Source organism: Mercenaria mercenaria, chromosome 12 (assembly GCF_021730395.1).
Source record: "Mercenaria mercenaria strain notata chromosome 12, MADL_Memer_1, whole genome shotgun sequence".
NCBI classification, from domain to species: Eukaryota; Metazoa; Mollusca; class Bivalvia; order Venerida; family Veneridae; genus Mercenaria; species Mercenaria mercenaria.
In genome coordinates this window covers 24,483,589-24,511,583 of record NC_069372.1, presented here as the reverse complement: position 1 = coordinate 24,511,583, position 27,995 = coordinate 24,483,589, and the positions used below count along the sequence as shown (strand labels likewise).

The following is a 27,995-nucleotide window of genomic DNA, read 5'->3' as shown; positions in this document are numbered from 1 at the left end:
ATCAGTCAATCTCTTTGAACCTTAATACTCGTTTTGCCCAAACTCCATCATGCAAATCCGTATTTGTAACTTGCTTCTGTCTAACATAATTCAAAGATCGTTTTTGAGAATGGGATTAATAATTAATGTAAATTTGTTTACGAAACAATCAAGAACTTCTGTTTGCCAAATCGGTACCTGTGTTTACTTAGTAACATTATTTTTTTCAGTATTTGATTTAACAATGAGTCCGCCTCATTAAACTTGTTAAAATTATTATGAGCATTATGAGCCTGTAAGCCTTGGAGCAACGATGTTACCAATGTGTTCTTTATTTTCAACGTTTAATGTCTTACAAGTCCGAACAATAAGAGACGTTCTTCAGAAAATAATTATAAATATACAGAAACGCTTTGCAATCAGCCAAACTGTCTTGTGAATATTGAAATAACTTTTTCGAATCACTCAAATTTTATGTATGATTTAACAGAAAAGCCATAAAGTGAGCTGTCTGGAATACATCTCAAATTCAGTGACAAGAAAAGTCATATCGACGATAAACATGTGCTGGTTTCCTAATCGTATTGGAAAAACAATCTTTATTTTAACGAAAATTGTGTCACTTTGGTGACTTTCAGTCTACTGAAGAAAATATATCAGAAAGTGATACGCGTGTCATGTTTTTTCTTAACATACCATTTTTTTTGTCTGATATGACATGATGTAATACAATTTCGGCGTCATAATAATATATCATCAAACGTATTGCTGAAACATGTAAAACTAAATGAGTCGTTTGAGGACAATTAAAAAATCCAACTCAGATTGCATTTAAGTTTAACAATTTTTGCATAATTTATATTAATATTGCTAATAGATAGAACTCTTGATCTTCTGCTATTCCCGGTGGAACATCTGTGTACGTTATCATGGTGAGCAATGAACAGTAAAAAGTAAATTAGTCACTTGATAATTGAACTAAATACGCGAAAGCATTTTATTAATTAATTTGGATATGGTCTATTAGCACCTTACTTATTACTATAAAATTGTGTTTGTTGCAAAATAAATGCTACATCTGTATCTGAGTTGCACTTGTATCCTTGTACTTTGCATCTTGTTATATGTAGCCAATTAATACAAAGAAGTTGTTGAATGGTAGGATTTCAGAGATTGTCGCTTTTGTTTGTTTTCTGATGGAAAAATCTGCAAAAAGGTATACAAAAATCATGACTTCCGAAATCCAATTCAGTTATGCTAAAACCACAATGTTGTTTTTGTTCAGAAACTACAGGGGCGTAGCAAAACACAATCAATTTTGGAATTTTATACAAGGAAATAAAGTGTTGCATTTGAACTAACACCAACCGTCAAATTATGCGTTACAAAAAGAGTGTGCGAGAATTTTTAACATATATAAAATACTTTTTACCTTTTTACTGTCAATTTATGTAATAATAATAAAATCTATAAAAAGATCCTTTCGGAAGCATAGAATGCAACAAAGAAGAATAGTAGCAGACTCGGTTTGATTGAGTTCTGTTCATGAGAAAATAAACTTATTTGGACTTGGATATACTGTCCAAATGTTGGTATTATTGAAGAAAAAAGTCCTAATTTATTTTCTAAAGGTGCTAATTATAGATTGCTGAAAATATGGAAGCGTTTTGTGTCAAATTGTGCTATCGAGAAGGATCAGATTCCAATGTTCTTGCATTTCAGAAATTTTATTAACATCTTGCCGCTAGATTGTTGAATTTAAAGAAGGGAATCTAGGATTTTCACATGAAATATATTTTGACTATCACAGCAGTGATAAATGTCTCCCTGTACACGGGCACTGCATTGCTATATTTTCTGGTCTTTCGGGATGGGATCAGAGATTGACTTCAATTTTACTATTAAAACAGAATTCCCCTTACGCCGGTGCTGTTTGGGCGCATTTGTTGTGCATTTCAATACCTAAAACGAACAGTCTGCTCTTATTTTGCTTTGTTACTCTCTATAATTTCAAGGAATTTTCTATAGTTTTATTAGTCCTTGCAGATAGTACAGATAATAATATAATTATCGTCTTTATATCAACATGATCAATACTTTAAATAATGGATCAACTATTACTAGGTCCGCTCAAACAGATTATATTGTAGCTAAACATATTACTTACGTTTAAAGTTTTCGAGTCACGGTTAATGGTATACAGAATAAATAACGTTTAATGGAGTTCTTCTTTATATAGAAATCGTAATGTAGTGATTTCAAGTTTATGTTCTATTAAATGTTTAACGTTGTAAAGTGATTGATTATTTATAAAATGTGGGACAAATCTATAATGCCAGGTTAAAAATAGAAGAGAAATTCCTGATAAAACTATATCCTATCTGACAAAATCCATAAAAAACGACTACAGCATTCCAGATCGAACTACTGTTAACCCTTAGCCCGCTGCAGGCGAATTTAACAGCCTTTGCAAACAGCTTGGAACCAGATCAGACGCCGATTAAATCGGCGTCTGATCAGGTTCCAAGCTGTTTGCTACTCTGACAATATTTCTTCCAATTTTGGACAAACTGAATGAACTTTACTATTTTAGCAGATGACATTTCCAGCAGACGACAATTTATCTAGCATGCTAAGGGTTAAAATAGTTGTTCCTTTTGGATCCCTGACCTTGATTTCTTAGATATGCGGTTGATCTACAGCTACATTGTGTAACTTAATTAATGACTGTTCAAATACAGTTCAGATCCTACATGCAATGTCTTTACCTGCAAGTGATTATTTTGCAGTCTTCATCAAAATGAAAACATTACCGATAGATACATATTACATACATTCTTTTGAGATATAATTAAGCTGTTTTATTAGAACTTGATAAAGGGTTGTTGTATGCATTTAAATTTTGGTGGCATATTATACATTTATATTTACATTCGCCCATTTCCATTGAAAATTATGAAGTTCATTTTGCATGAACAGTAAAAGAAAAGGCTCAAAAGTTATGACAAACGCTGCTTAGTGATAACGGGCGGCTGTTTTGATGTTTTGACGACGTCCACGTATAGTCACGGAGAACGTTCCTTAGATGGTGTCACAGTAACGTCTGTTAACAGAATGTCCTGGAGCTGATTTAAGTTAAATGCAACAAAATTTGCAATTTGTAATATAAACTTATTTACAAATGGAAATGAAATATAATGTAACATATCAGAAATGAATTTTATTTCGGAGTTCATGCGAAATGAACGACAGAATACGATTGGCTAGCGCGAGCATGGATTTGCCGATCCTATTCTAACATTCATTATGCATGACATGAACATCGAAATAAATCATTTCTTAAATGGTAGTGTGCTGTTACACCGTTTCAGGGCCTGAAGCAAAAGCCGACTTCGGCTTAATTTTAGAATAAACTCAATACAGCAGTCTACCTTTCTACTGCTAATTTTGTTAATACCTCCGGGCTACAGTTGTACCGTTCGATCTTAACTAATTCGTAACTCGATGCTACATTTGAATAATTTATTAAGAACGAAAACATGCATGCACATTTGTTAATCAGTAACAAGATAGATATACGATTGATCGTTTCATAAGTTAAAAAATGAAAATAACTATGCAATAATGCCAGTAAGTAAATTAAGAATAAATACTACTATGCGAGCACAGCAAGCACGTGTTTTCATGCATACCAAAATTGAGAAATATAAGTGTCTACTTTGATATCATAGTAACAAATTGACAGTGACATTCTGGAGGCCAACCATGGGATGTTTCTATCATAATGTTTAATAAAATTACAACATGCATAGTATTTCATGTATATCATTTTTATACAATGCAAACTGTTTATTTAGCGTTTAAAAGCTTTATTGAATAAAAAAAAGAAAATAAAACATTAGCAAATAATATTAATGTTGTGAATACAGAGTGATTCTGTTATTTTAAGAGAGACTAATTACTTAGGTTTGGTGTAGACCAATTCCAAATTACCTTCAGCGATTGCCAAATAAGGACTAATATTCTAAAAAAGTTTTGCAAAGGTAATTCTCTGGCAATTATATTTCAACATGGCAAAGGATAGCAAATGCGTTTACATCTATATAGTATTTGAAAGCGGCTTAATAAAAGCATTAATGTCTTTAATTTATTTACCAAACAGTGAAATACAATAGACATCTCAAAAGAACATTTTGTCGGCACTTTTGTTTTTACCTATAACGATCTGCAAAAAAGAAACATTTCCCGATTTTCAACTTGACGCCTACCTGTCAAGTTAAGTGCTAAATCGTTAGATATATTTATTATTTGGGCTTTAATCTGGTTTTGTGTTTTCTTTTTCGTATACTATTCCTTTAAAATTCAACTATGATAGTCGCTTTTTATTTACATATATTACTGCAATTAAAATGGTTTATTCCCACACGTACAACATGCTGCGTCAACTTATTTAATAATATACTCTGTAACATTTCGAAATAAAATGCACGCGATAGCCATTTTTTAGCAGCTATTAACTTAACAACTAGAAATTGATTTAAATGTGAAAAATGAATTACTTCTTCAAAAGTGACACAGCCTGAAATTATTTATCATTTTGCAATGATTTTATACTAATTTTTATAAGGTATTAAGGTCAGTCAAAAATGTAAGTTTTTGCTTAATGAAACGAATATTTAACTTTACGCCCTGGATAGGATCAGTCAAGTTGTATATACATTTAAAACTCAGTATCTCGAATACCAAGGGATCGAGCGTTTTACTTTCAGATAACCAACATTCATACTTAAAATGATATTTTGTGCAAGTGTTTTTTGATAGCCGGAATTTTGAGACAAGCGAGGCCGAGATATTTGGGTTCAACTGTATATGATAGATAATGCATGTTTAAATTGTTGAAACACCAATACTAACGCAGACTGCATGTACCGTATAAAATAACATTTTTTTTTGTGCAGAATGAATTAGGTACACGGGTTGTAAAACCAGTCATACTTATCTGCAAACAGAAATCGCTAAAAGACATGGATATATTTCTTTCGTTATATATACACCGTGCCTCCCAATTCCAAGGGTTATTCTTTTGAAGTCATCAACAACAAACACAATGACTGGTCTCAGCACCATGTTAACACTTGTTGTGTTTTATAGAAGAAAGTAATAAAATAACTACATTTATTGTAGACAAAATTCATTTCAAACATTTACATTGTTTGAGAACAGCCTTCATTGTTGTATTTACGTTGTTGGTGCTGTGATGTTACCGCTGTTTGAAAATATAATCATAGGATGCAAATAATTCCGAAAACATAACGGGGGTGTATTAACGAGTTAATGCAGCATAACTGGTATCATTCCGCATGTTACAATAGACATAATATTTGTCTGCAGTTTCGATATGTTGTTGAAAGTTTTAAAGCTCTTGATTGATTTACGAGTTCTAAATATGTAACAACAGTTTTATTTCGTGTTTTTTTTTTTTCATTAAGATTTTAATTAGTTTCTAGGAATTGCCTAACGAAATTGTCAGTCAGTAATAAGAAGGAATTTTTTTTCCATTTAAATATACAAATTATGGGTACAGATTAATGTACTCTTAAAAGCCTATTCATTGCGACAGTACGTCATCAGAAAGGTTAATGTTACTTCTAGACATACTTGGAAGGGGAATGGTTTCAGTTTGTTTTCCATACTGTATGTAATTTAAAATCTAGATAAAAGTCAGTCATACTGTAAAATCATTATATTTCGCTGGCATGAATTTCTTTGTCTCAACCAAATTCTGAGATTTGAATTCGTGAATTTCATCTTTTGAAAGCAAAATGAATAAAGTATTATTTGTTTTGTCAGATTGAAACAGCCTTGCAATCTACGGAAATTAATCATCTATGAATATTACGGATGTCATTCTTATCATATTGTCGAACGTTTTTGAGAGTTTTGAATATCTTTGATATTGCGCCTGGAAATCATGAAAGATACCAGGTCTGCACCTACAGGCAGGGTCGATATGGTCCAATCATGTACTAGGTCTGATAAATAAGTACAAAGTTCAATATAATTAGTGTACTAAGAATGCAGACTCCACAGAACAAACCCCATCAGCTGTGTTTGATTGTATTGATGAGTAAACGATTGTCATTTATGCAGAAATTTATAGAATATGAATGTGTATGTAGATAAGAAGCTAGTGTAATATGCTGATGTCTAATTACTATTAAAAATTCGTGTTTAAACATTTCTGTATCCAATGTGGCGCAGTTCGGCATGTAACAATATCGAATTTTACAAGCTACTTGGAAAATGTTTTGGGCTTTACAACACACGCAATTTGATGCTAGTACGAGTAGTAACAGTAACTTATTCCACCAAAAAGGCGTTGTAATATCAGATACAGGTCATGCTTGTAAATAAAGTTTGTGGACATACAGTTTTAATATACTTTTTATTTCACTGGTATTGTTACAATGTAAGACAATCACTAAACAGCTCAGGTTGGTGGCTTTGTTTGCTCATATTTATATTTATTTTAAAATTTATCGTTCAACTTCGTAAATGATGTATTTTAAAGTTGATTTCAATTTACGTTTTATTTGAAGTGTTTTATTGCTTCTTATTTTCTTATTTTATGTAATTTTGGTTAAATTAATGGAGAATGTGAAATAAGGTGTGAAACGTTCATTTTATCATTGACTTTGTTTTTATCCTTTCTGAATTCCAGTTTGTTTAGTTCTGCCTATTGTTTTTCCTTTAGGGCAACCGCGAACCATACGCCGCTTATCCTGGACATGCACTCTTTGCATCATAAAAGGTTACATTACACCGCCTATGAACATACCTATGAATGTCTCTAAATTGTTTTTGTGTAAATGATGCTTCGGCCTGGGCTAGAACGCGTCTATGATCTGACTTGATCAAACCAAGCCTGCAACATTTTTCTATATCGTGGGCGGCCACTGGATTTCCATTTTTTTCCTGTTTTATACAGTGTTTGCTTTTGCTAACTGAAAGTAAATATAATTTGTCTGATTCAGCTTATCTTCAACATGTTTCGTAATATTGACTTATATTGCTAGCTATTTTAACTGAACAAGATATCCGTTACAGTTTTTGAATAAAACTGAATTCAGTACTTGCTTATACTTAATGGAGTAACCATATTAATGGCACGACACTTTCCTGTAAGAACAAAACTGCTTAATTTTGTTTTTTATCTATTACGGGTATTAATTTATCAATGGAATGTTTTTGAAGAAAACTGCTAATTGTATTGTCATAAAGATAAGCAGTAATTAATACTAACAGTAATTAATACTAAATATATTCATCTAATGCGACTTTACTCGCCAGAAAAACGCACCCCTTTTCAAGTAACATATCTGCAATCTTATATCAATATATCTGATAATAAAATGATATAATTACAATTCCCAGACCTTACTAATGAAAAATTACAACAATACCCTCCGGGTCTTTATTATTATTATTATTAGGTTATTTAGCATTATTGTGTACAATATTGCGATATATTTGAACAAGCACCTATTGAAAAGCAATAATATAATGGACGTGTCTATAGTCAAGACTAACATGTTTCTCAGTTGTGTACGAGCCCAAATATATCCCGCATTGTAAAGTACATAAATATTTTTTGTTCTTTTTGTGCTTATTTATCTCAGTTAAAAGATGGACGCGACGTCATCTGAAGCATTGCGTCAAGCGTTTAATGACGTTGAATTTCATTTTCATCAACAGCTTTGTCGTTAACTTGTCGTTAACTTGAAGTTTAATAAGGGTCTTAATTTTATGTTAAAAACAGATAGTTCTTTTGTCCAAATAGATGAAATAATTGAATGACAATATCATAAAAGGAGATAACCAAAACAGTGCATTTTATAGTACTTTCTATCATGTAAACCTATGACAAATACATGAGAAAACAATAATCAAACATTGGATTTAACAAGAAAATAATATATTTTATGTTCATAAGAAAAATGTTGCAGCCACATTTTAATCAAAGCCATTATGAACCTTTAACATTGGCATTCGTCAAGTGCGAAGCAATACGCCAGTCAGCCGTTATACTGCATTTTTGTGAAAGCTTTAGCATACCAAATTTTCTTTGATCTTAATCAACTTAAAGCGAGAACTCGGTGCAAGGTTTGAATAATTTATAAAGACACAATACCCGTGCATTTCTGCTAATAACTAGATAGATGTATCGAAACATATTCTTAGTATAAAGAAATGACAATGTGTTGAATAACACTAATGAAATCCTTACTTTTGGTTTATGTAAAAACATTCTTATTGGAGATTGACGCAAGTAATATATTTCATTGTTATTTATGTCACATGAATCTAGCTAATAATTTGATGTTAAACGGGATCTGCTATTATTTATGCTTGGTTGTATTCTATGGTTCCAAAAGATCTTCTTACAAATTTTGTTATTCATACATTTTCTCCCTGCTTTTACGGCACGTTTTCTTTATAAATGTGTATTTTACAAACGTATTCTTCAGTAATTGTAAAAGTAATACCAAAATTGAACGAACATGTGTTTATTTGTGTTATAATCGTTGTCAAAGAATACAATGACTTAAAATATCAATACGATAGTCCAAGAAACAAAAGGACTACTAGTAATTCCTGTAGTCTTAAAGATTTCATTGGTATTCTTAAATCTTTAATTAGGAGCAAGAGAACACATAGGAAATTAAGTATCATATAACAGTATATTCCAAAAGCCTTAAGGTATTCTTAATTAAGGCAAATATTTAAAGATGTTAAAAGCTTTTATAAAAGTCTTTAAAAATTGATATTTTTCATATTTGTAAAAGGAGCTTTACAGACTGAACTTTCGTGTATTGTTTTTTTTTCTAAGCAATTATTCCATCATTCTGATGCAGACCAATTCCAAATACCCTGATACACTAGCCAAATCAAGAAAAGAAATTTAAAAATCTATTTTACATTGACAATTGTAACTTATCTACCAGACGATCATATTTCAATATGCTATAGGGGTTGTTCATATTTAATGGATTATGGTTGATGATGTTTGCCATGTCTGCCGGCATCCAACGGATTCATTCAACAAATTAGTGAAATAAACTCGACATTTCAAAAGGACGGTTTGTCATTTTTAGACGTTACTTATTATTTATATACAAATCTGTAGAATTTAATGCAAGCTAATGTTTAGTCGCTGGTCGTTCAAAAGGGTCTTCCTTCAGCTTTTAATTAATTGAATATATGTTGTTTATTTTCGATAAAATTCTATCTTTTATGAGTAGACTTAGAATTGAATAACAACGCCTGAGTTAGCGTCCATTGCTAACCCTTACCTTTAAAAATATGTTCATTTACCCCATTTAACACTTTCCTGAAATAATGCTACACAGTTCTCTGAAAATCACGCGACATTTTCTGACAGATATAATAGCATCACTTTCATCTACTTTTCCGTCTTTAACAATAATTAGATTTCTCTTAAATGGTAAGAATCTAATTTCATTTAAGCCGTAGACAGATATAAGAGAGCTATGTTTGTCTCGGCTGCTTTTTTTCCGTCTGGCTAATTTCAAATTTTATCTGTTTCGCAAGAAATGTTTAATGAAGTTTTCACTGCTGGTAATGTTAACAAATATATTACGGATAATGTACGCCAGTTTCCAAATTAAGTTTTAGATTTAAATGCTATTTAAGTCTACATACATATATAGAAAGTTGAAACCCTTTTATTACGGTAAAATGTCGACATTTGAAATGAGTTACCTTGAACGTCTGGCCTTTATTTGCCGGGGTGTCGTATTCATTTACACGGGTATTATAGGTGTCGCCTTATAGGCTACGTCTAGCCTTCGTTTGCACGAGTATTGTAGGTGTTACTTTAAATGCTACGACTGGCCTTCATTTGCACGGGTATTTTTAGGTATCACATTTAATACGTCGTCTGATCTTCATTTGCTAGGGATATATTGTATGTAAAGTGATAATTCAGAGTCTAGATAAAAGTCAAACATGTTTCGATTTGGTATAGAGAGGTCTATATACATATATATAAAAAAACTTCAAATTTCTTTTAATACACCGAAACCCAAAATGTTTCAGTCCAAAACAGAATCACAAAAAAATATTAGTGTTTAATACCTCTGCGCGTACAATCATGGTGTATAATATTCGTAGACTCTTTGTCCGAAAATGAACTAGTTCAAGGAATATTTGGCACATGTGTGTTTGTTTTGCAGCTTTGCCTTCCGCAAGGTCAATGAATATATACCTTTATGGCTATATATGTTTTTTTGTATTTACTTGATCGTATCTGTAATTTTGTGCCTTGTTACCATTGATGTAAGGGTTGTTAATGGCAAAGTACCCTGTCCTCTAAGTTTGGTGATAATTAAAAGTGAGTGCTTGTGAATAGTTAACACCTTTTAAGCTTAGTCTACTCAGCTGTGTTTTGCAACTAACAAACCTATTGGTGTTTTATCGCAAGGGACTTATTGTTTGATGTCAGTCAGTCACACGAAGTAGGATCCTGTGATAGCTTTAAAAGTACAGGACATTTTCCCGTGCATGTCGGTACAGGTGTATATAGATAGACAGCAATATGCATGTCCTTGTATCTTACATGCGGTTGGTATGACAATGACTAATCAGCAAAAATGACAAAAAGTGGCAAAATGGGATCCTGCGAAAATTAAAAATGTACAAAATGTTGTTTTTTTATACGTAATTCAATGAAATATATGTAAAATATACATGTCTTTAAATTTTGTTGGTATTGCAACATTTGTCGTTAGTATGTCAACACAAAATAAAGAAAAGACAAAATGATTAATTCTGCGATAATGTAAAAAGTAAGGGAGATTTCTTTATGGATTGCGATACACGGATAGATGGAAATAGGAAAAATAAGCTCATTGTTTTGCTTTGTTACTGTGACACACAGTATGATTACTGTGATGGCAAAAAGTAAACATTACGACAGAAAAGGCGGATTCTTTGATAAATGAACAAGTACAGATAGTTTTAATGACATGTAATAAACACATACAAGACAAAATTGTAAATATGGACATGTTTTTTTTTTCTCAATTTCTTCATCCGTCCGATCGTTCATCTGCCTGTCATTCTGTCACTCACAAATAATGGATTCTGTCATAGCTTTAACAGTACAAGAGATTTTTTCATGAAATCTGAGATAAAAAACAATATGTATAAATATACAGATCAATTTATTCGGTTTTAAAAACTCTTACGAGCTTATGTTATATTGTTTTGTACCACCGACTTTGTAAATAAAATTTACTTGACTTGACTTGACTTGATTTTGTCTTATTTGATGAACAACATTGTGTCTGATATCATTATTCCTCCACCTCTGATTCATGTGGGGAAGTTGGCAGTTACTTGCGGAGAACAGGTTTGTACTGGTACAGAATCCAGGAACACTGGTTAGGTTTACTGCCCGCCGTTACATGACTGAAATACTGTTGAAAAACGGCGTTAAACCCAAAACAAACCAAACCTTTATCAGTCTGTTTGTCTTTATAGATGCCCAGCTGTCACTCCAAAATCTAAATAGATCCTTTGGTAACTTCCAAAATAGAAACCTGGCCTGTACGTAGTTGGTGGTTTGTCATATGGTGAATATGCAGGTTTCAATAAAATAAATTGTTCATATAACAGCAGATATTACAAATACAAAATGTAAAATAAATGTTCCATTCGCTTGGTTGTAGTCTTGTTCAAACTCTGCTTACTCATTGCGGCATAGTTTTAAGTACGATAGTTACAGTAGGAGACGTTGAAATGTTTGATAACATACGTTCTATCTATATGCTATACACGGTTATGTAAAACTGCACAGTCAGCAATGTTTTCTAACATTAGACTATGTAACTCTTGTTCAGTAGGATGTTTACCGAAATTGGCATGTAATCATAATACAATGCACTGACTAGAAATATTCAATCGAAAACATAGAAAAGAATAAGGTTCAGACATGTCTGATTAACTATCAATACAATCTTATCATAAAATTGATATTTAACCATAACTTGCGTGGAATATGGAGACAGTTTCTACTTATTTCGTATTGGATTTATATTGCAAATGTCTGGTACAAGACAATTACTTATCAGTTTGTCGATTTGAACTCTGTATGCTCATCAATTATTTAGGGTAGAGTATTTGTGTGTGATTTTTAATCTAAAGTTGGACGGTAAATAGTGGCTTTGAACCTGATTCAATTTACGGTTTGTTTGATGTTCTAAGACTGCATCTTAATTTTTAATGCATAACCGCCAAGATAAAAATGTATGTACAACATTTATTTCATCTTTGAATCATCTAGTGTTTTGTTTACTTGTTAATTGAGAGTACGAGTTGCTATCTACATTTCTAGAGTTTCAGTTTTCTCACTGATGCTTTGGCAGGTTGCAATTGCAGAATAATTTGTCTTCATTTTAATTGGTGCTTACGACTTCACCATATTTGAATTGAGTGCACACGACAATACGAGCAAAAACTGTTTATTTGATTTTTTTACACTATTAACTCTGATTTTAATACTGAACAAAACGACTACAAACAAATGCTTACTGTCTACATACAGATTTATAGATTGGCTGCTATTTGTCCGGGGAAAGAATAACAAGTCTATTTAATGGAATTCCACGTTGAAACCGATGTAAGGGGCATCAAAAGAAGTAAACGATTTATGTAAAAGAAAACATTCCGAGGATAACAGATGATTATTACTTTTGCTCCGCTTACTCTTAATGTCTGAAAAACATATAGTTTCAGAATTTTTTCTGCTAAACACCACACATATGATCTGGGTTTTTTTCTCAAGTATAAAGTGATCACGACTTTTAGTAAATAGCCGAAGTCAAATCAGATTGAAAAAAAAAAATGCTCTGCCAGGCGATATTTATTTTAAAAGAGGACGAAAATTCAGTAAAATAATGGAAAGAGCGATTTTTTCCTAATATGAACCACAAGAACGCAAAAATCGAATCAAATTAAAGAATCCTCTGACTTTGCCGAATCTTAATTACAAAAACAACAAATTATTACGAACACATGTATATCGTTTTCTACTGGAGTTTTATGACGCTACTTTTGTTTCGATCTCGTCTTTAAGTATCCGTAATTACTATGACGTCATTGCTTCAAAATTTATTAGTGTGTGGCCAACAGACAAGATCAATGAAGAAAATAGGCAAGAATTTGATCATCAGCTACATTTTGCTGTTGTAAAAAAAGATTTAACTAAACGTGTTTATTGCCTTTATTGTCACTATTTCATGTCAAATATCTTTGCAAATTTCTCTGGTTATTATGTGTGTAATTGAGCCGACGGTTTAGCTGTTCAAATTTTAATTGAGATACAAAGGATCATTGTGCTTGGTTATCATTTATATTATAATTACACTGTACCTTTACATATCTAAATATGTAAATCATAGCGATATACAGATTAAAGAAAAATGTCGAGGTTGGTCTACTGGACTCCATTTCTAGTAGAAATTAATTTCACCATCGCAATAGCAATCTCTAAACGCCACGTGGTAGTTGTTAATATATTTCCATACTTGGCCTATGTGTTGTAAATATAGCTCTGGCAATTTGGGGAAATGGAGTCCATTCAAAATTACGATAGTAGAATTCCGCTGAAACTGTTGTGTGTGTGTGGGGTGGGGGTGGGAGGGGGGAGTGGGGGTGGGGGCAGCTTTTGCACATTTCATTACCTATCATGAACAGACTCTCCGAGTCTGCTATTCCTTTTAACTTGATCGCGTTCCATGCTTCCAAAGGATATACTTATAATTATGTTTAATTTTGTATTTTACGTAGTATCATAAATGTTTTAGTAACAAAGCTTTTCTCAAACATGGGTAAACTTGTAGTGAAAAATAATTTGTGTTTTGTTCATTAATCTAGTACCACCGCTTAGAAATAGTTTTAGACTCTTGTTCAAAGTTGTATATTATAATTCTCCAAACTTTTCAATACGCTTTTCGATTGCTAAGGAAACTTTGTCTGATCGATTTTGTCGACTTTTTTTTATATAAGGCAGTCGTAATGGTGCCAAAATAGTTATAATAGCAATCAGAATATTATCTATATCGCAGTGGTGCCAAAATAGTTGAAATAGTGACCATTGATGTTATCTTCCTCGTAGTGGTCCCAGCATAGTTACAGTGGTTCACGGTCATTAAAGCCTTAAGGTATATTAGATCCAAATTTCATAATAATCTAAAAACCCGAACAATTACTTCGTATAGTTTATGTAAACATAGAATTAACAAATATATGTGTATTAACAGCACTATATGCTTTAGTTGTACAATATTACACACTGTATGCATGTTTAGATAAACACAGTATAAATGTCTACCATCAAAAACTGGCTATTTCTTAACAATGAACTGCTAGTTTTAAGTAATACTTGTGTTTTAAGTTGGTACTTTAACCATTTCAGTATAATATAACAGGATTTTCTACCGAAAATATGATTCAGTTTCCTGTTTAGTTTATTAGCCTTGAATTTCAATTATGCTGTCGTCTTGACCTTGCCCTTCACCTGTTTGTTCTCTGTTGGTTGTTTGTCTGTTTGTATGTGTAAATGTATATGTTTGTTAGACCCAGTCATGGACCCCTTTTGAAATAAGTCTTTTTTGACTTTCATGGGCTTTCCAAGCAAAATGTCTAGTCACTGCTTACAGTCTACAGAATTAGTTTCAATTTAAAATAAGAAATTTACTAAAATTAGACTGGTATGGTGAAAAGTACATTTTATTGTCTTAACTTCTTGGTGGTATTTATTCATTTTAGACTAGGGGTTCTGTGATATTTCTGTGATATGTGTTATGTATGTTTGTTTTTATCTGTATCTGTAATGTTGTACGATGGATGTTTTGCTAAATAAATCTATCTATCTACAGCATGACATTTATTTATGAATGTAGCTCTAAATGCAATGTCAACTTATATATTTAGCAAAGTTACAATTGATGAGGGTTTAATACATTTGAAGTAAAAGTCTAAAGATAAAATATTTTAGTGAAAGATGGCCATTGGATATTTTTCACATTTTTTATCGTAGTTGTCCCAAAATACAGATGCTATTAAATTTGCTATAATGAATTTTATCATTACTAAAATATATTAACAGTGGCGGAACATGTCAATTATATTTAAAGTATATGTATGCCCTGCGACGTACTTTAGAAAAACTGAACTCTGATTTTTTGACACTAACTCTTAAATAATTACAGTCTTCTGAGACAGACAGTCTCCAAATTCCCAAAAGGAATCGCCGAATAACCTCATGAAAATTGCAAGAACTATTTTACATTGACAATGGTAAATTGTGTAGCAGACAATTATGTGCTATTTGGCATTGGTTGCAAATGTATAACGACAATATGAACGATTTATAACGTTGTCTGTTACAGATTAAGAACAATAAACAAGTAATGGCAGTGTACAAAAACAGCGAAGTTTCAAGAACATTTTCCTACATAGATTTAAAGTATATTCTTGAGCATAAGCATCTTTGTGCAATTGATACCCTTTCCAAACATTAAGCGTGTGTATTGTAAAATGTATTTGGTCTTCGCATGTTGCCTTTCAACATTACCATGAATTTATCAAGTTATATACGCTAATCTGATCTTGTATAATTGCCTCTGTAAAGTGTTTTAAAATTTTCCTTCCAGTGAATTTTTCTTTGATGCTTTTACGCCTGCCTCATAGCTCTTTATATTCCATAAAAAAGCATTTCAAACTGTCCAGAACAAAAAGAAGAGACTTTCAATACAGGTTATTCTGTTAGGGACAAATATGTCTTTTATCATTGTGTACTTCTGTTGTCAGCGTTCCATTTGAAGAAAATGTGAAACTTCTTATTCTATGATTATTTGTGCCCAGCGTATTTCCCAAGGTACTCTGGGTGTTGAAAATGTTACAAAATATGTCCATTGAAAAAAAAATGTATATTTATTTATTAAGTTAACTATTTTTCGTTACATGGAATACATAGATAAATGTCTTACACACACAACCGAAATAAAGTCAAAGTAAAAATGCGTTTGAAAAAGAAGTTTGATATGTTCTACAAAATAGAACATTGACAGTTGAATTACATGTAATATAGGATAAGATCTATACTCCCAAACAGGAGTACCAATGCATAAAGTATTTCCTAATTTTTCTGAACAATTCAGTATATATAACACAAATATTAATTAACTATGAAGTATAAATAACTAACATAAAAATTCACAGGAGGGGTTGTCTCAATACACTTTATAAGATCCTTAAAGACAAATGTTTCATTTCAGTCTTAATTTGTTGTGCTCCAGCTGCTTCACAGATGATAGAATCTCAAGGACAATTGTATCCTCGCCTACATTGAAATTTTCTCAATAATTAAACAACCTTTCGAAAGAAATAATGAGCTTTCCTTTAGTTGATTTCCCAACATGTTCCAATTGTGATAATAACATTTGTTCCGCCTACAGCTCCCATATTTCAACAATTAAAAAAGAATTTATTTTCATTTTACACATGCTCTTGATAGATATATGGATGCAATTTACGCATAAACTGCTTTCTTTTGTCTAGTTAATTTAAAAGTGCACTGCATTCTATAATTCTATAAGAAATTGGTAATTTTTAATGTGAAGTAATATACCATTGCCAATATAACGTTTGCATTAGCTGCACCAGTATTTCTCTGACAGCGTGTCCAGAGGGTCGTTTTCCAAATCAATCTATTGACACTGTATCCGCAGGGTCACCCTTCATACCAGTCCACTGACACTGTGCACGTAGGGTCACTCTACATACCAGTCCACTGACACTGTGCACGTAGGGTCACTCCATAGACCAGTTCATTGACACTATTTCTGCTGGGTCGTTCAACATACCAATCCATTGACACTATATCCGTAGGGTCAACCTACATTCAAGTCCACCGACACTGTGGTGGTAGAGTCACTCTACATACCAATCCACTGACACTGTGTCTGTGTCTGTAGTGTTATTCTACATACCAGTCCACTGACACTGTGTCCGTAGGTTCACTCTGCATACCAATCCACTGACACTGTATCAGATGGGTCATTCTACATGCCAATCCACTGACACTGTGCCAATAGGGTAACTCTCCAAACCAATCCACTGACACTGTGCCCCTAGGGTCACCCTATATTCATGTCAAATGGCACTGTGCCGGTAGGGTCTTTCTAAATACCAATCCGTTGGGTCAGACACTGTGTTCACATAGTCACTATATATAGCAATCCACTGACATTGTGCCAGCAGGGTCACTCTACATAGCAGTTCACTGGCAGTGTGCTCGTAGGGTCACTCTACATACCAATCCACTGACACTGTATTCGTACGTTCACTCTACATACCAATCCACTGACATTGTGCCAGCAGGGTCACTCTAAATACCAATCAACTGGCACTGTGTCCGTAGAGTCACTCTACATACCAGTCCACTGACACTGTGTCCGCTGGGTCACTCTGTATACCAGTCCACTGACACTGTGTCCGTAGGGTCACTCTACATACCAATCCACTGACACTGTGTCCGTAGGGTCACTCTACATACCAGTCCATCGACACTATGTCCGCTGGGTCGTTCCACATACCAGTCCATTGACACGGTGTCCGTAGGGTCACCCTACATACCAGACCGTTGATATTGTGCCAGCACGGTCACTCTACATACCAATCCACTGACACTGTGTCCGTAGGGTCACTCTTCATACCAATCCATTGACACGGTGTCCGTAGGGTCACTCTACATTCCAATCCATAGACATTGTGTCCGCAGGCTCACTCTACATACCAGTCCATTGACACTGTGTCTATAGGGTCACTCTGCATACCAATCCATAGACATTGTGTCCGTAGGGTTACTCTACATACCAATCCACTGACACTTTGTCCGTAGGGTCACTCTACATACCAATTCATAGACACTGTGTGTGTAGGGTCACTCTACCTACCAATCCATACACATTGTGTCCGCAGGGTCACTCTACATACCAGTCCATTGACACTGTGTCTGTAGGATCACTCTGCATACAAATCCATAGACATTGTGTCCGCAGGAACACTCTACATACCAGTCCATTGACACTGTGTCCTTAGGGTCACTCTGCATACCAATCCATAGACATTGTGTCCGCAGGGTCACTCTACATACCAGTCCATTGACACTGTGTCCTTATGGTCACTCTGCATACCAATCCATAAACATTGTGCCGGTAGGGTCACTCTACAAACCAAACCACCATATTCGCTGGACCAGTTCTAAGTAAATTTGTTTGCCGGAGCTTGCCGGCAATATGTATCAAAGATCTCATAAAACAGTACGTTGATTGAAAATAAAAAGAAGGAAAGGAGCAGACATATTTGATTGAATAAGAATACTGTCTTCTCATAAAACAGTAATTTAATCATAACTCTTATATAGTTTCAGTTTATTGGTATTAGATATATATTGAACATGTCTGGTATAGAAAAAATAATGCTTCGGATTCGCTTGTCGGCATTCTAAATTATTTTCAGCTTGTTATTTGTGTATGATTTTTAATCTATTGCCGGACGCAAAATGATGTCTCGGAAGTCGAATTCACATTTTAACATTTCTTTTGATGTGCAAGTATTGAATTGGAATGTTCCATATACGTCGCTCTAAAAATAGTAATAACAGATGTTTTAATATTTGCAAATAATGTTTATAAAAACAGCAAAAACTGATGTTTTAGGACACTTTCGTTCTAAATGTAAGTAAACTAGTCTAGCTTGAACAGATTTATAAGGTAATCGTTCATTTGTTTGATTGGTATTTATGAAGTAATTGGAAACATCCATTTACATTTTCTCCACTATTTCAAGTTATGGATTTTAAATTTCCTTATAATGTATTTTTTTCCAAGAAAATCTATATACAAGAAAAAGAGTCATTTTAATGTTCTATAATCCGGTTCTCACCGCCTCAGACGCCTGTTCATAAACAGGATTTCACGAGCGAGTTTAAAAGGATCTTATCATCCAATTACAATCTTTCTTAATCTAATATAGTGATATAGGCTAAGTATATTGGTTTCACAAGCGTTTAAAAGGATACTTTCATCCAACTATATTTTTAATTAATATCGCTTCTTCATCTAATACAATGACATAATTTCCGTTAGTATATTGTATTTACAAGCGCATTTAAAGGGAGCGGTGGTCTAGTGGTTAATGTGCCGGCCGCTCAACCCATGGGTCGCTAAGAATACTAGTTTTACAAGCGATTTTTAAAGGATATTTTCATCTAGCTAAAATCTTTCAATAACATCGATATCACTTCTTAATATAATACAGCGATACAATTTCCATTAGTTTCACAGACACATTTGAAAGGGTATTTTCATACAGTTAAAATCATTCAATAACAATTTCTATATATGATACAGTGATATAATTTCCATTATGCTAAGTATATTAGTTTCACAGCGCGTTTAAAGGGAAATTTCATCCAACTAAGATCTTTCATAAATATCACTTCTTAATATAATACATTGATATAATACCTATTATGCTATGAATACTACACTGTATAGTTTAACAAGCTCGTTTTAAAGCATTTTATTATCCGGGTAAAATATTTTAATAATATCACTTCTTAATTCTTAATTAACAGTGATATAATTTCCGTTACGCTAATAACATTAGTTTCACATACACGCTTTAAAGGATATAATCTTACAATAATGTCACGTACTTCTTTATCTAATACAGTAACATAATTTCCGTTAGTCAAATTATATCAGTTTTACAGACGCATTTTAAAAGGGTATTTGTCATTCATTAATACTAGGCCCTCGTATCACTTCTCAGTATAATATATTGATATAATTTCCATTTCGCTAAGTATGTTATGTAATATAATACATCTGCTACGATGATTATGTCCGAGGGTCTTTTATATGAGATAATATTACCCATTGTACATGGATTCTTATTACTGGGCTACAAATCTAATAACGTTATCCAAGGGGAGTTGATGTCATGGTTTCATTAATATAATCAGATGTTATCTTTGTTTGATGCTTGAAGTTATTCAATGCTGTTTAAATTAGCAGCTTTCAAATAAGCCATTTTCGTACAACTGTTTTTTTTTTCTAGATATTTTTCAATTTAATTGCTTTATCTATATTAAGCTTTAAGTTAATTTTATTGAATTGCTTCTAAGATGTACATAATATTGATCTTTAAAGTATTTTAACCTCATATTCCTTTAATTTTAGTAGTGTATGACATGACACAAAAACATATTTACATCCATTGTAACATTAGTAACATTTTATCATATATTGTTCTATTTTCTTTTGATTTTGTCGACTGTATTTATAATGAAATCATAGCTGTTGAAATCCTATAGTTTTTTCTTATTCAGTTATTTGTAACTTTATTTTTTCGCGTGAAATCCATGAAAGTAATTTTACAAACTAAATTAGAACGGTAGCGAAGACGAATTCCGTTTTGCCGTATTCAATTACCGAAACGACTTACATAATTAACAACAAAATAGATTTTCAACATGTTATTGAATGATAGATGATCATCTCTCACACGGCTTGATTTCTACATCTGTATATTGTAACATGTCAGGGATTTTAATATAACATTTTCGTTTCTTTATTTCAGATAACGAAGCACACATGGGAGCCATATATCTGAAGCAGTCGAAGGATAAGACATTCGTTGAATGTGAAAACAATCCTAGGAAAAATGGGTTGGAATTAAAGATAGAAACTACCGTTTATTTGGAGCTTTGTGTCTAGTCCTCACGCGGGCGGTGGTATATTCACGTCTATAAATATCTATTAACTTAGTGATGTTCGGTCACCATAATTTTATGGATTGCACCTAATCAAACACTTGACTGTGATTGTATAGATTTTGGCGCAATTAGATGTATTGACGGTATAAGTTATGAGTCAAATTATTCCGGCCTGTGACCAGAGGGAATAACCATTGGACATCAATAAGTCATTCATTCCTGATACAAAATACGGAAGAAGTCTCTTGTCTAAAATATGATCCGTCAAGTTAGAGACAGTTTACGTGGTTCCGACAATATACTTTATATATAACACAGACTCAATTGCTTTACGGTCATTCGGGAGTTAAGAAAACGCTGGTGAAGAAAAATTGATAACGGAAAGAAAGGAAACAATAGGCTAGTTATTGTTTTTATGGACTGTGAGGAATTGGAACAACTTTTTAGTGCAAGGGTATGAAAAGAAAAAAATATGATGGTGATTCTTCAGACTGAAAAGGAGTGGAATATATGGTGTATTTAATAATTATTCCAACAAAACCAAAATGGATGCTTAATTCCTTTTTACATCCTTATACCGATATTGTACAGACATAGGCATTTAATGACCCATAATGTATCTTTTGTCTGTGAATTCACTGATACAAACAGAATTATTGAGCTCTAGACGGATAATAGAAAGACTGACAGCTATACGATTATAACCAACTTCAGCAAAGGAAGCACTTTTAGAGTACTGTATGCTAAAGTGAATGCGTAAATGCTTCTGGACACGTTAAACATGTCGCTGAACTTTATTATTTTTAATAATTTACGCATGTTTGTTCCAGCTGCAATTTGCTCTCATATAAGGTTACGTAATGCAAATGAAATCAAAACGGAAGGATATCGATTCGAAGAACCATGATCGTAGGTCATCTTGTGAAGTGATCTAGCTAGAGGTGATTGCTCTTGAAGGTCCGCTAGATCATGTGTTGAACTATACTACAGTTGGATTCATTTTCAACAGTCCGTCCAACATGATTTTAAGTCCTTTTGTAGTACTTATTTCTCTGGCCCTAATACCATCATGTTTGTGCGAATGTCGCTTTCCAGAATTTTTACAAACTGAAGGAGAAGGCCCGTCATGGTTTGTAACGTATCAGAATAACAAAGAAGTGTCAATAACTGTTAATCACACTAAAATGATACTTAAAGAATGTAAAATAAAAGCTCACTCACCATGCCGTGTGTACGAAAGAAACTGTGCAGTGTCCTACGGCGGAAGTCGCTTTCTCGTGAGAGAAATTTTAAGTGATAGGACAACGTATGAAAGGGAGGTAACTTATCGGTGCATACAATTTTTGCGTCGCAGCAAAAGCGTTGTTCAAATTCGAATATCGCGATACTATTCAGAAAATACATCCCAAACTCTATGCAATGACGCCCATCTGATGTTGGATCAGTATCCAATGATATCACGCGAGCATGCAACGGAAGTGAATCAATGCCCTTCTGTTGGAGGGTACGATTTTAAACTGTATCATTACGGGGAGCCTGCACCTCTCTGTGACGACATATTTCTTCCGCTGAGGATAGAAAGTGACTGTACACAAAACGAAGGAATTAAACTGTACTTTAGAAGAAGAAATTGTTCAAATATCTTTGTGGGAAGAGACCTCAAAATACACCCTTTACAAACGGAACCTGTACATTTAAGGTGTGTGGCCTCATGGCAGTATATGCATTACACATTTGCGGTTGTAAAATGGAGGGGTACGCCAAAGTTTTGGTGTATACGGGTCACATATTTAAATGATAAAATCAACGAGATGTTCGTTTATTTTAGTGGAATCTGTCCATCAGATAACAAAAACTATGAAAGAATGCTTATACTTAGGCATTTCAAAACGCATTACGTGACAGGTATTTGTGCTGATCAAAATATGAAATGTAGTTATCATCATTGTTCAACATATGTAAAGGATAGGTGCAAACTTTCTTGTGCATTATGTGAACCAGACATGGAAGAGCAATCGTGTTCATTCCCCCAAGCTTTCAACGGTCACTGGAACAGTTTACATCCTACCACAAGTGCTTTAGAAATTTCAAATGGAACACTTAAAATTGAACATCTGAACTGGGAATGTGTAGAATCAAAAAACAGCAACCGGCCCGAAGTCATCGGAAGACGTGCTCTAAAACTGAAATTCTCAAATGGTTGCTATCCTAGATATATGTGCACTGATATTGAACATCCAACAAGTTCAGTTCTTCGATACAGAACTGGTAAAGAATTGTTTTGGCCAATCGATTCGATAGATGAGGTATGCGAAGAAAGATACTTCGATTATCATCCACATATTGCTGAGACGAGTGGCATTGCAAGGACTTCCGGTCCCTGGATATACTTCATCAGTGACTCTCCGGAGTATGTGCATTGTAACTTACCGTGGTATATCCCAAACGCTGCATTTTTCGAAATGTATGATAACAACCATAGGCTGGCCAACCAGGGATGCCTGTCTTATGACAATGACAGCCCGGGCCATGTGTTACACTTGTATTATACATTTAAAAATTTAAAGAAGGAATGGAGTGTTCAACTTCGAAAGACGTTTGTTTGTATTGCTTCAATAAAACTGATAGGTGAAAATGATGTGCTGATTACACAAAACTTAGACGAAGGTGTATACATGTGCTGGACGTTTGTGCAAGATCGATATCGGAATTATGTATATATTTTTAGCGCTGAAGATTGTGGGAATGGCACAAATAAACAGCTTGTTTTCTATAGTGCTCAAAAATATCTTGTCATGCTGGTGCTTAGTAAAAATTCTACGAATTGTGACTTCATAGGAGATGAAGATAAGATAATGACCAGGCGTAGTGATGATACGCTTTCCAATTTAACTGAAAATAATATTGGCTCACGTGCGTTTAGACCTCATTTAGGACTACATCTGTTGTTATATGTCATTTTATTGTCTAATTTACGGTAACAAGAACCTTGATTATTAATAATTTTGTGTTCAATATCAAATTAGCTCATTTTTGAAGATACTGTATTTAGATTTCAACTGAAAAGATACGTTCTTTTATTTCTCGGTAAATTACAGTTGTATATAGTTTGCTTCACTTAAATTGATATGCCTTTCTTACGAATTTGCAGACGACAATGCAGTTTCACTGTACACTAGATGCATATATGTCATATCCTAGTTTACGGAGAAATTTTCATACGCAATGTTTTTAATATTTGAAACTTTCAGTTAAAATTTGACGATGGGATCTTCTAGACATTTATAGTTGGCATGTAATTTCACCACCATTTTCGAAAGGCTTCCTTTTCTGTGAATGGGCAAATGTTGACACACCATGTACATTTCAGATAAATTTTAACCCATTTAATTTGTTGACAGTAACCGTTTAGCTGCTTATATTAGCAAAGGTTCAATGTCTCAAAAGTAATACTATCAGGTGCATAATTTCAGAATCGAAGCTGGACTTATGGGTCTGGACTAAATGAAGATAAAGCAATTTAACAATATATTTTGTGTCTAGAAGCGTTCGGTAAACTGAACGGCAATAATTTGATAATGCTACTTATATGTATACAGTATAGGCATCGACCCGCTCCCAGTCAGTGGAAAATTCTTTCAAGATTTTGTTACGATATGACAGTCGTACAGCAGGAAAATGATATAGTATTCATGTGTTTGATAAGGCATTCAAGACTGTACTAAAATACTAAAGATGAAATAATCCCAGAGGTGCGCGAAAATCTTGTAGTGTGGTACTACTTCGGTTGAAATCACCACTGAATCATAAATCTTAATATTTGTCTTCCGATATTTGCGTGTAAGTTGGAACTAATGTCATAAACTCCCAGTCAGTGAATCGATCCTGCTAACAATTAGACGTTCTGCATGCCAAGTGATTGTTTCAGACTGATAAATAGCATAGTACATGAGTTATTAATTACCCTCCCCATTTCGATCGTCTATATCAATAACTTATTTATCTGGCTTTGGTAACTTTGTTTTGAATGCAAATTATAGGCCTGGTTTGGCCTGACCTGGTATTGTCTGGCACGATATGTCTTATCCTAGCCAGGGTGGGCCAGACCAAGAGATGCCATAGTTTTTATTGTATCAAACGTTTTTTAACTAAGTGACGTTAGATAGGATAACAAGGGGTTTACTTTCTCATTCAGGAAATCAAAAATGTCTGTCGTGAAACATTTCACTTTTGGAAATAATCATTTAACTAAGGTGTCAACTAATTATAGTTAAATCTGCAATTGATATAATGTTGACTGGTATAGTGTTTTTACTAAATCTTCTATTTGTACCAAGATATGGTTATAGGATGCGGAGGAATTCACTGGCAGCAGAGGGGTAAAATAACTCCAATTTATCTGTAAAGTAGAATGGACAGATGCAATCATATTGTGCCAGCAGGTCCGTGTATAAAATTATTCTTACTATGTGAGTAGCTTAACATCGCCATCAACTATTTGACTATGTTTACATAAACTGGTAAATATTGTTTAGCAAAAGATCAGTCAATTATTACTCATATGTATCACGTAACTATAGAAGAAACAAAATGTTGTTATAAAATATTTCGTTTAATTATATCTTTTTTTTTTATGGGCATATATTTTATTCCACAAATCACATAAATATAATAACATACAAGCTCTATGGCTTTTGAAAAGACTACATTAACAATGTTTGTTATGGAACTACTAAAAATATCATAACCTTACATACTACCTCTTATTAATTTTTTTTTATATAAAGACAGCTAAATTTCTATATGGACGTCATTCTCCAGTCTTGGGCCATATTAATAGGTATTCTAATGGGTAATCAGACTGCTCCATATTCTAAGGGGTGTTTACCAAAAAAAGGTACTGGCTGAATAGAGATCAATGCAAATAACCATCTGACTGCACCATATTCTTAGGGGTATTTACCTAAAAAGGTACTAGCTGAATAGAGATCAATGCAAATAACCATCAGACTGCACCATATTCTAAGGGGTGTTTACTAAAAAAGTACTAGTTGAATGGAGATCAATGCAAATAACCATCAGACTGCACCATATTCTAAGGGGTATTTACCAAAAAAGGTACTGGCTGAATAGAGATCAATGCAAATAACCCATCAGACTGCACCAAATTCTAAGGGGTATTTACCAAAAAGGGTACTGGCTGAATAGACATCAATGCAAATAACCATCAGACTGCACCATATTCTAAGGGGTATTTACCAAAAAAAAGGTACTGGCTGAATAGAGATCAGTGCAAACGCCCATCAGATTGCACCATGCTGGACGCTGTTGGCTCCACACCCGCAACCAGTGTAGATCACAATCAGCCTACACATCCATGCAGACCGACAAAGCTCCACACAGCCAGCAAAGGTAAAACCAACCGCGCCAAGTTAGGCAATGGTTAAGATGTAAACCAAAAATATGTATTTTCAAGCAACCAGTAAGGGAGATACTAAATTATAAAATACGTTCTTTACTATTAGACATTAATTTGTTATAAATGGTGAAAGAAGAATGATACAACTGTTTTACATTAAAGTTGCTTTTATCTAAGAGATAATAGTAAAGCATTTCAAACTAGGCAATTTCCATGTTACTTTTGACAAATCTTAATGTTAACTTTTTATGAATAAATGTCTACCCAATTTTTACACAAAAAAGAACAGACAACATACATACACACATAAACAAGACAGTACACTACAACAGTAAAAGGATACCACTACTTCTGTCAATTTATGATATAAGAAGACATATAAGGGCGAAAAAACACATAAAAAAAACATGTTATAAAGGAGACAAGATCAGTGAGAGTCTGTTGCAAGACCCTTTTTACAAAGTAAAATGGAGCCTTGAACAAAGTGGAAAACAAAAAGCAAACTATAAGTACTGAAGGTGAAAAAAGGGAGAAAAAAGATGAACAGAAAAAGTTATATTAAATAATTATATCTTTTACAAGTAATAACCAGACTCACTCACTCACTGAAATTATATTTTTGTTTACAAATGGTTTATTTCAAAATTATTGGTTTGACTTATAAATGTTATAACGACCATTGCACTGCTGTCCTAAAATGTTTGATAAATAAGCATTTAACATTTTGTTAAGTTTTGTACGTGTACGTGTTCGTATAGGATTTCATACTTCATTTCAGTAAGCGCAAGTTAATTAATTTTCAACAAAATGTAATTACATGATGTTGTTTAAATAATATATCATGTTCGATCCGTGGCAAAACCTAAACGTATGGTGATTCTGTAACGGATAATTCCAAAGGAAGTAACGTCAATGTTTTCAAATCATCCCGCGTAATTTATGAATATTCAATGACGCTGGTTTGACTGAGTAGACGCACACATATTAGTACTGAATTTATATGTGAATGCTGTTTCCCTATGTAACGTAATACTTACAGTTGTCGTTCTGTTTTCTACACTATTGTTTAGCGACTTGATTGCGTTTTTGTCAATAGCACCGGCAGTTTGAAAGTTAGTTAAGTCATTCTGTATCATCGTCGAAGTCATTCGACCAGTATATTTTGGCTTTTTATCTGTTGTCTTCGCTTCGATAAAATCTTTGTCTGACATTTTTAACAGACACAGATTTTTATTTTAATGAAACTCGAACTGTTTACGAATCAATTTCTGTTCCATATGTCTTTTACGTACGTGTTTGTTTGTTTATGCCGTAGATCTGAAGTGTTACATTTTGTATAAACTTTTTGTATCTAAGACATATATTAAAACATTTTGTTGAAGTAAATTATTCTAAAATCTGTGTTGTTAAATGTTGTGCCTAAAGCCCCCTATAAGGCCTTTATAATGCTAATGATAAACTTTACTGTTTGCAGGTAAGACGAAGCAAATAATACTCTAGCACAATTCGTTGCCACTGCAGAACATTAATTTTGTTTATGCTTCAGACCCATTTCAGAACATTAACTGCCATAGGTACATTAGTTAGTTCAGAATATTTATATTTCTACAAATAGATAAACAAGATATTAAGATATTTTAGTAAGTTTTGCAGTTCTGTTATTTTCAAAGGGTCTGTGGATGACACTTTCCATCAATTAAATCAACATTTTACAAAAAGGCTCAG

General features: G+C 33.3%; 1 protein-coding gene and 1 long non-coding RNA gene across 2 annotated transcripts in view; both read left to right on the top strand.

Moving 5' to 3' along the window:
• The window catches only part of LOC123534594 (uncharacterized), a 123,543-nt gene extending 102,140 nt beyond the window's left edge, over positions 1-21,403 (top strand). Inside the window, exon 4 of the long non-coding RNA XR_008366420.1 lies at positions 20,716-21,403. This is a non-coding gene — a long non-coding RNA (uncharacterized LOC123534594). The remainder of the gene's footprint in view (positions 1-20,715) is intronic.
• Positions 21,404-21,421: 18 nt separating this feature from the next.
• Positions 21,422-27,669, top strand: LOC128545838 (uncharacterized). Its single transcript, XM_053519464.1, has one exon. The coding sequence runs from the start codon at positions 21,871-21,873 to the stop codon at positions 23,830-23,832; it is 1,962 nt and encodes a 653-aa protein (XP_053375439.1). The 5' UTR covers positions 21,422-21,870; the 3' UTR covers positions 23,833-27,669.
• The last annotated feature ends 326 nt before the right edge of the window (positions 27,670-27,995 follow it).

Coding starts and splice junctions, on each gene's coding strand:
- LOC128545838 (XM_053519464.1), top strand. CDS start 21,871: ATGATTTTAAGTCCTTTTGTAGTACTTATTTCTCTGGCCCTAATACCA.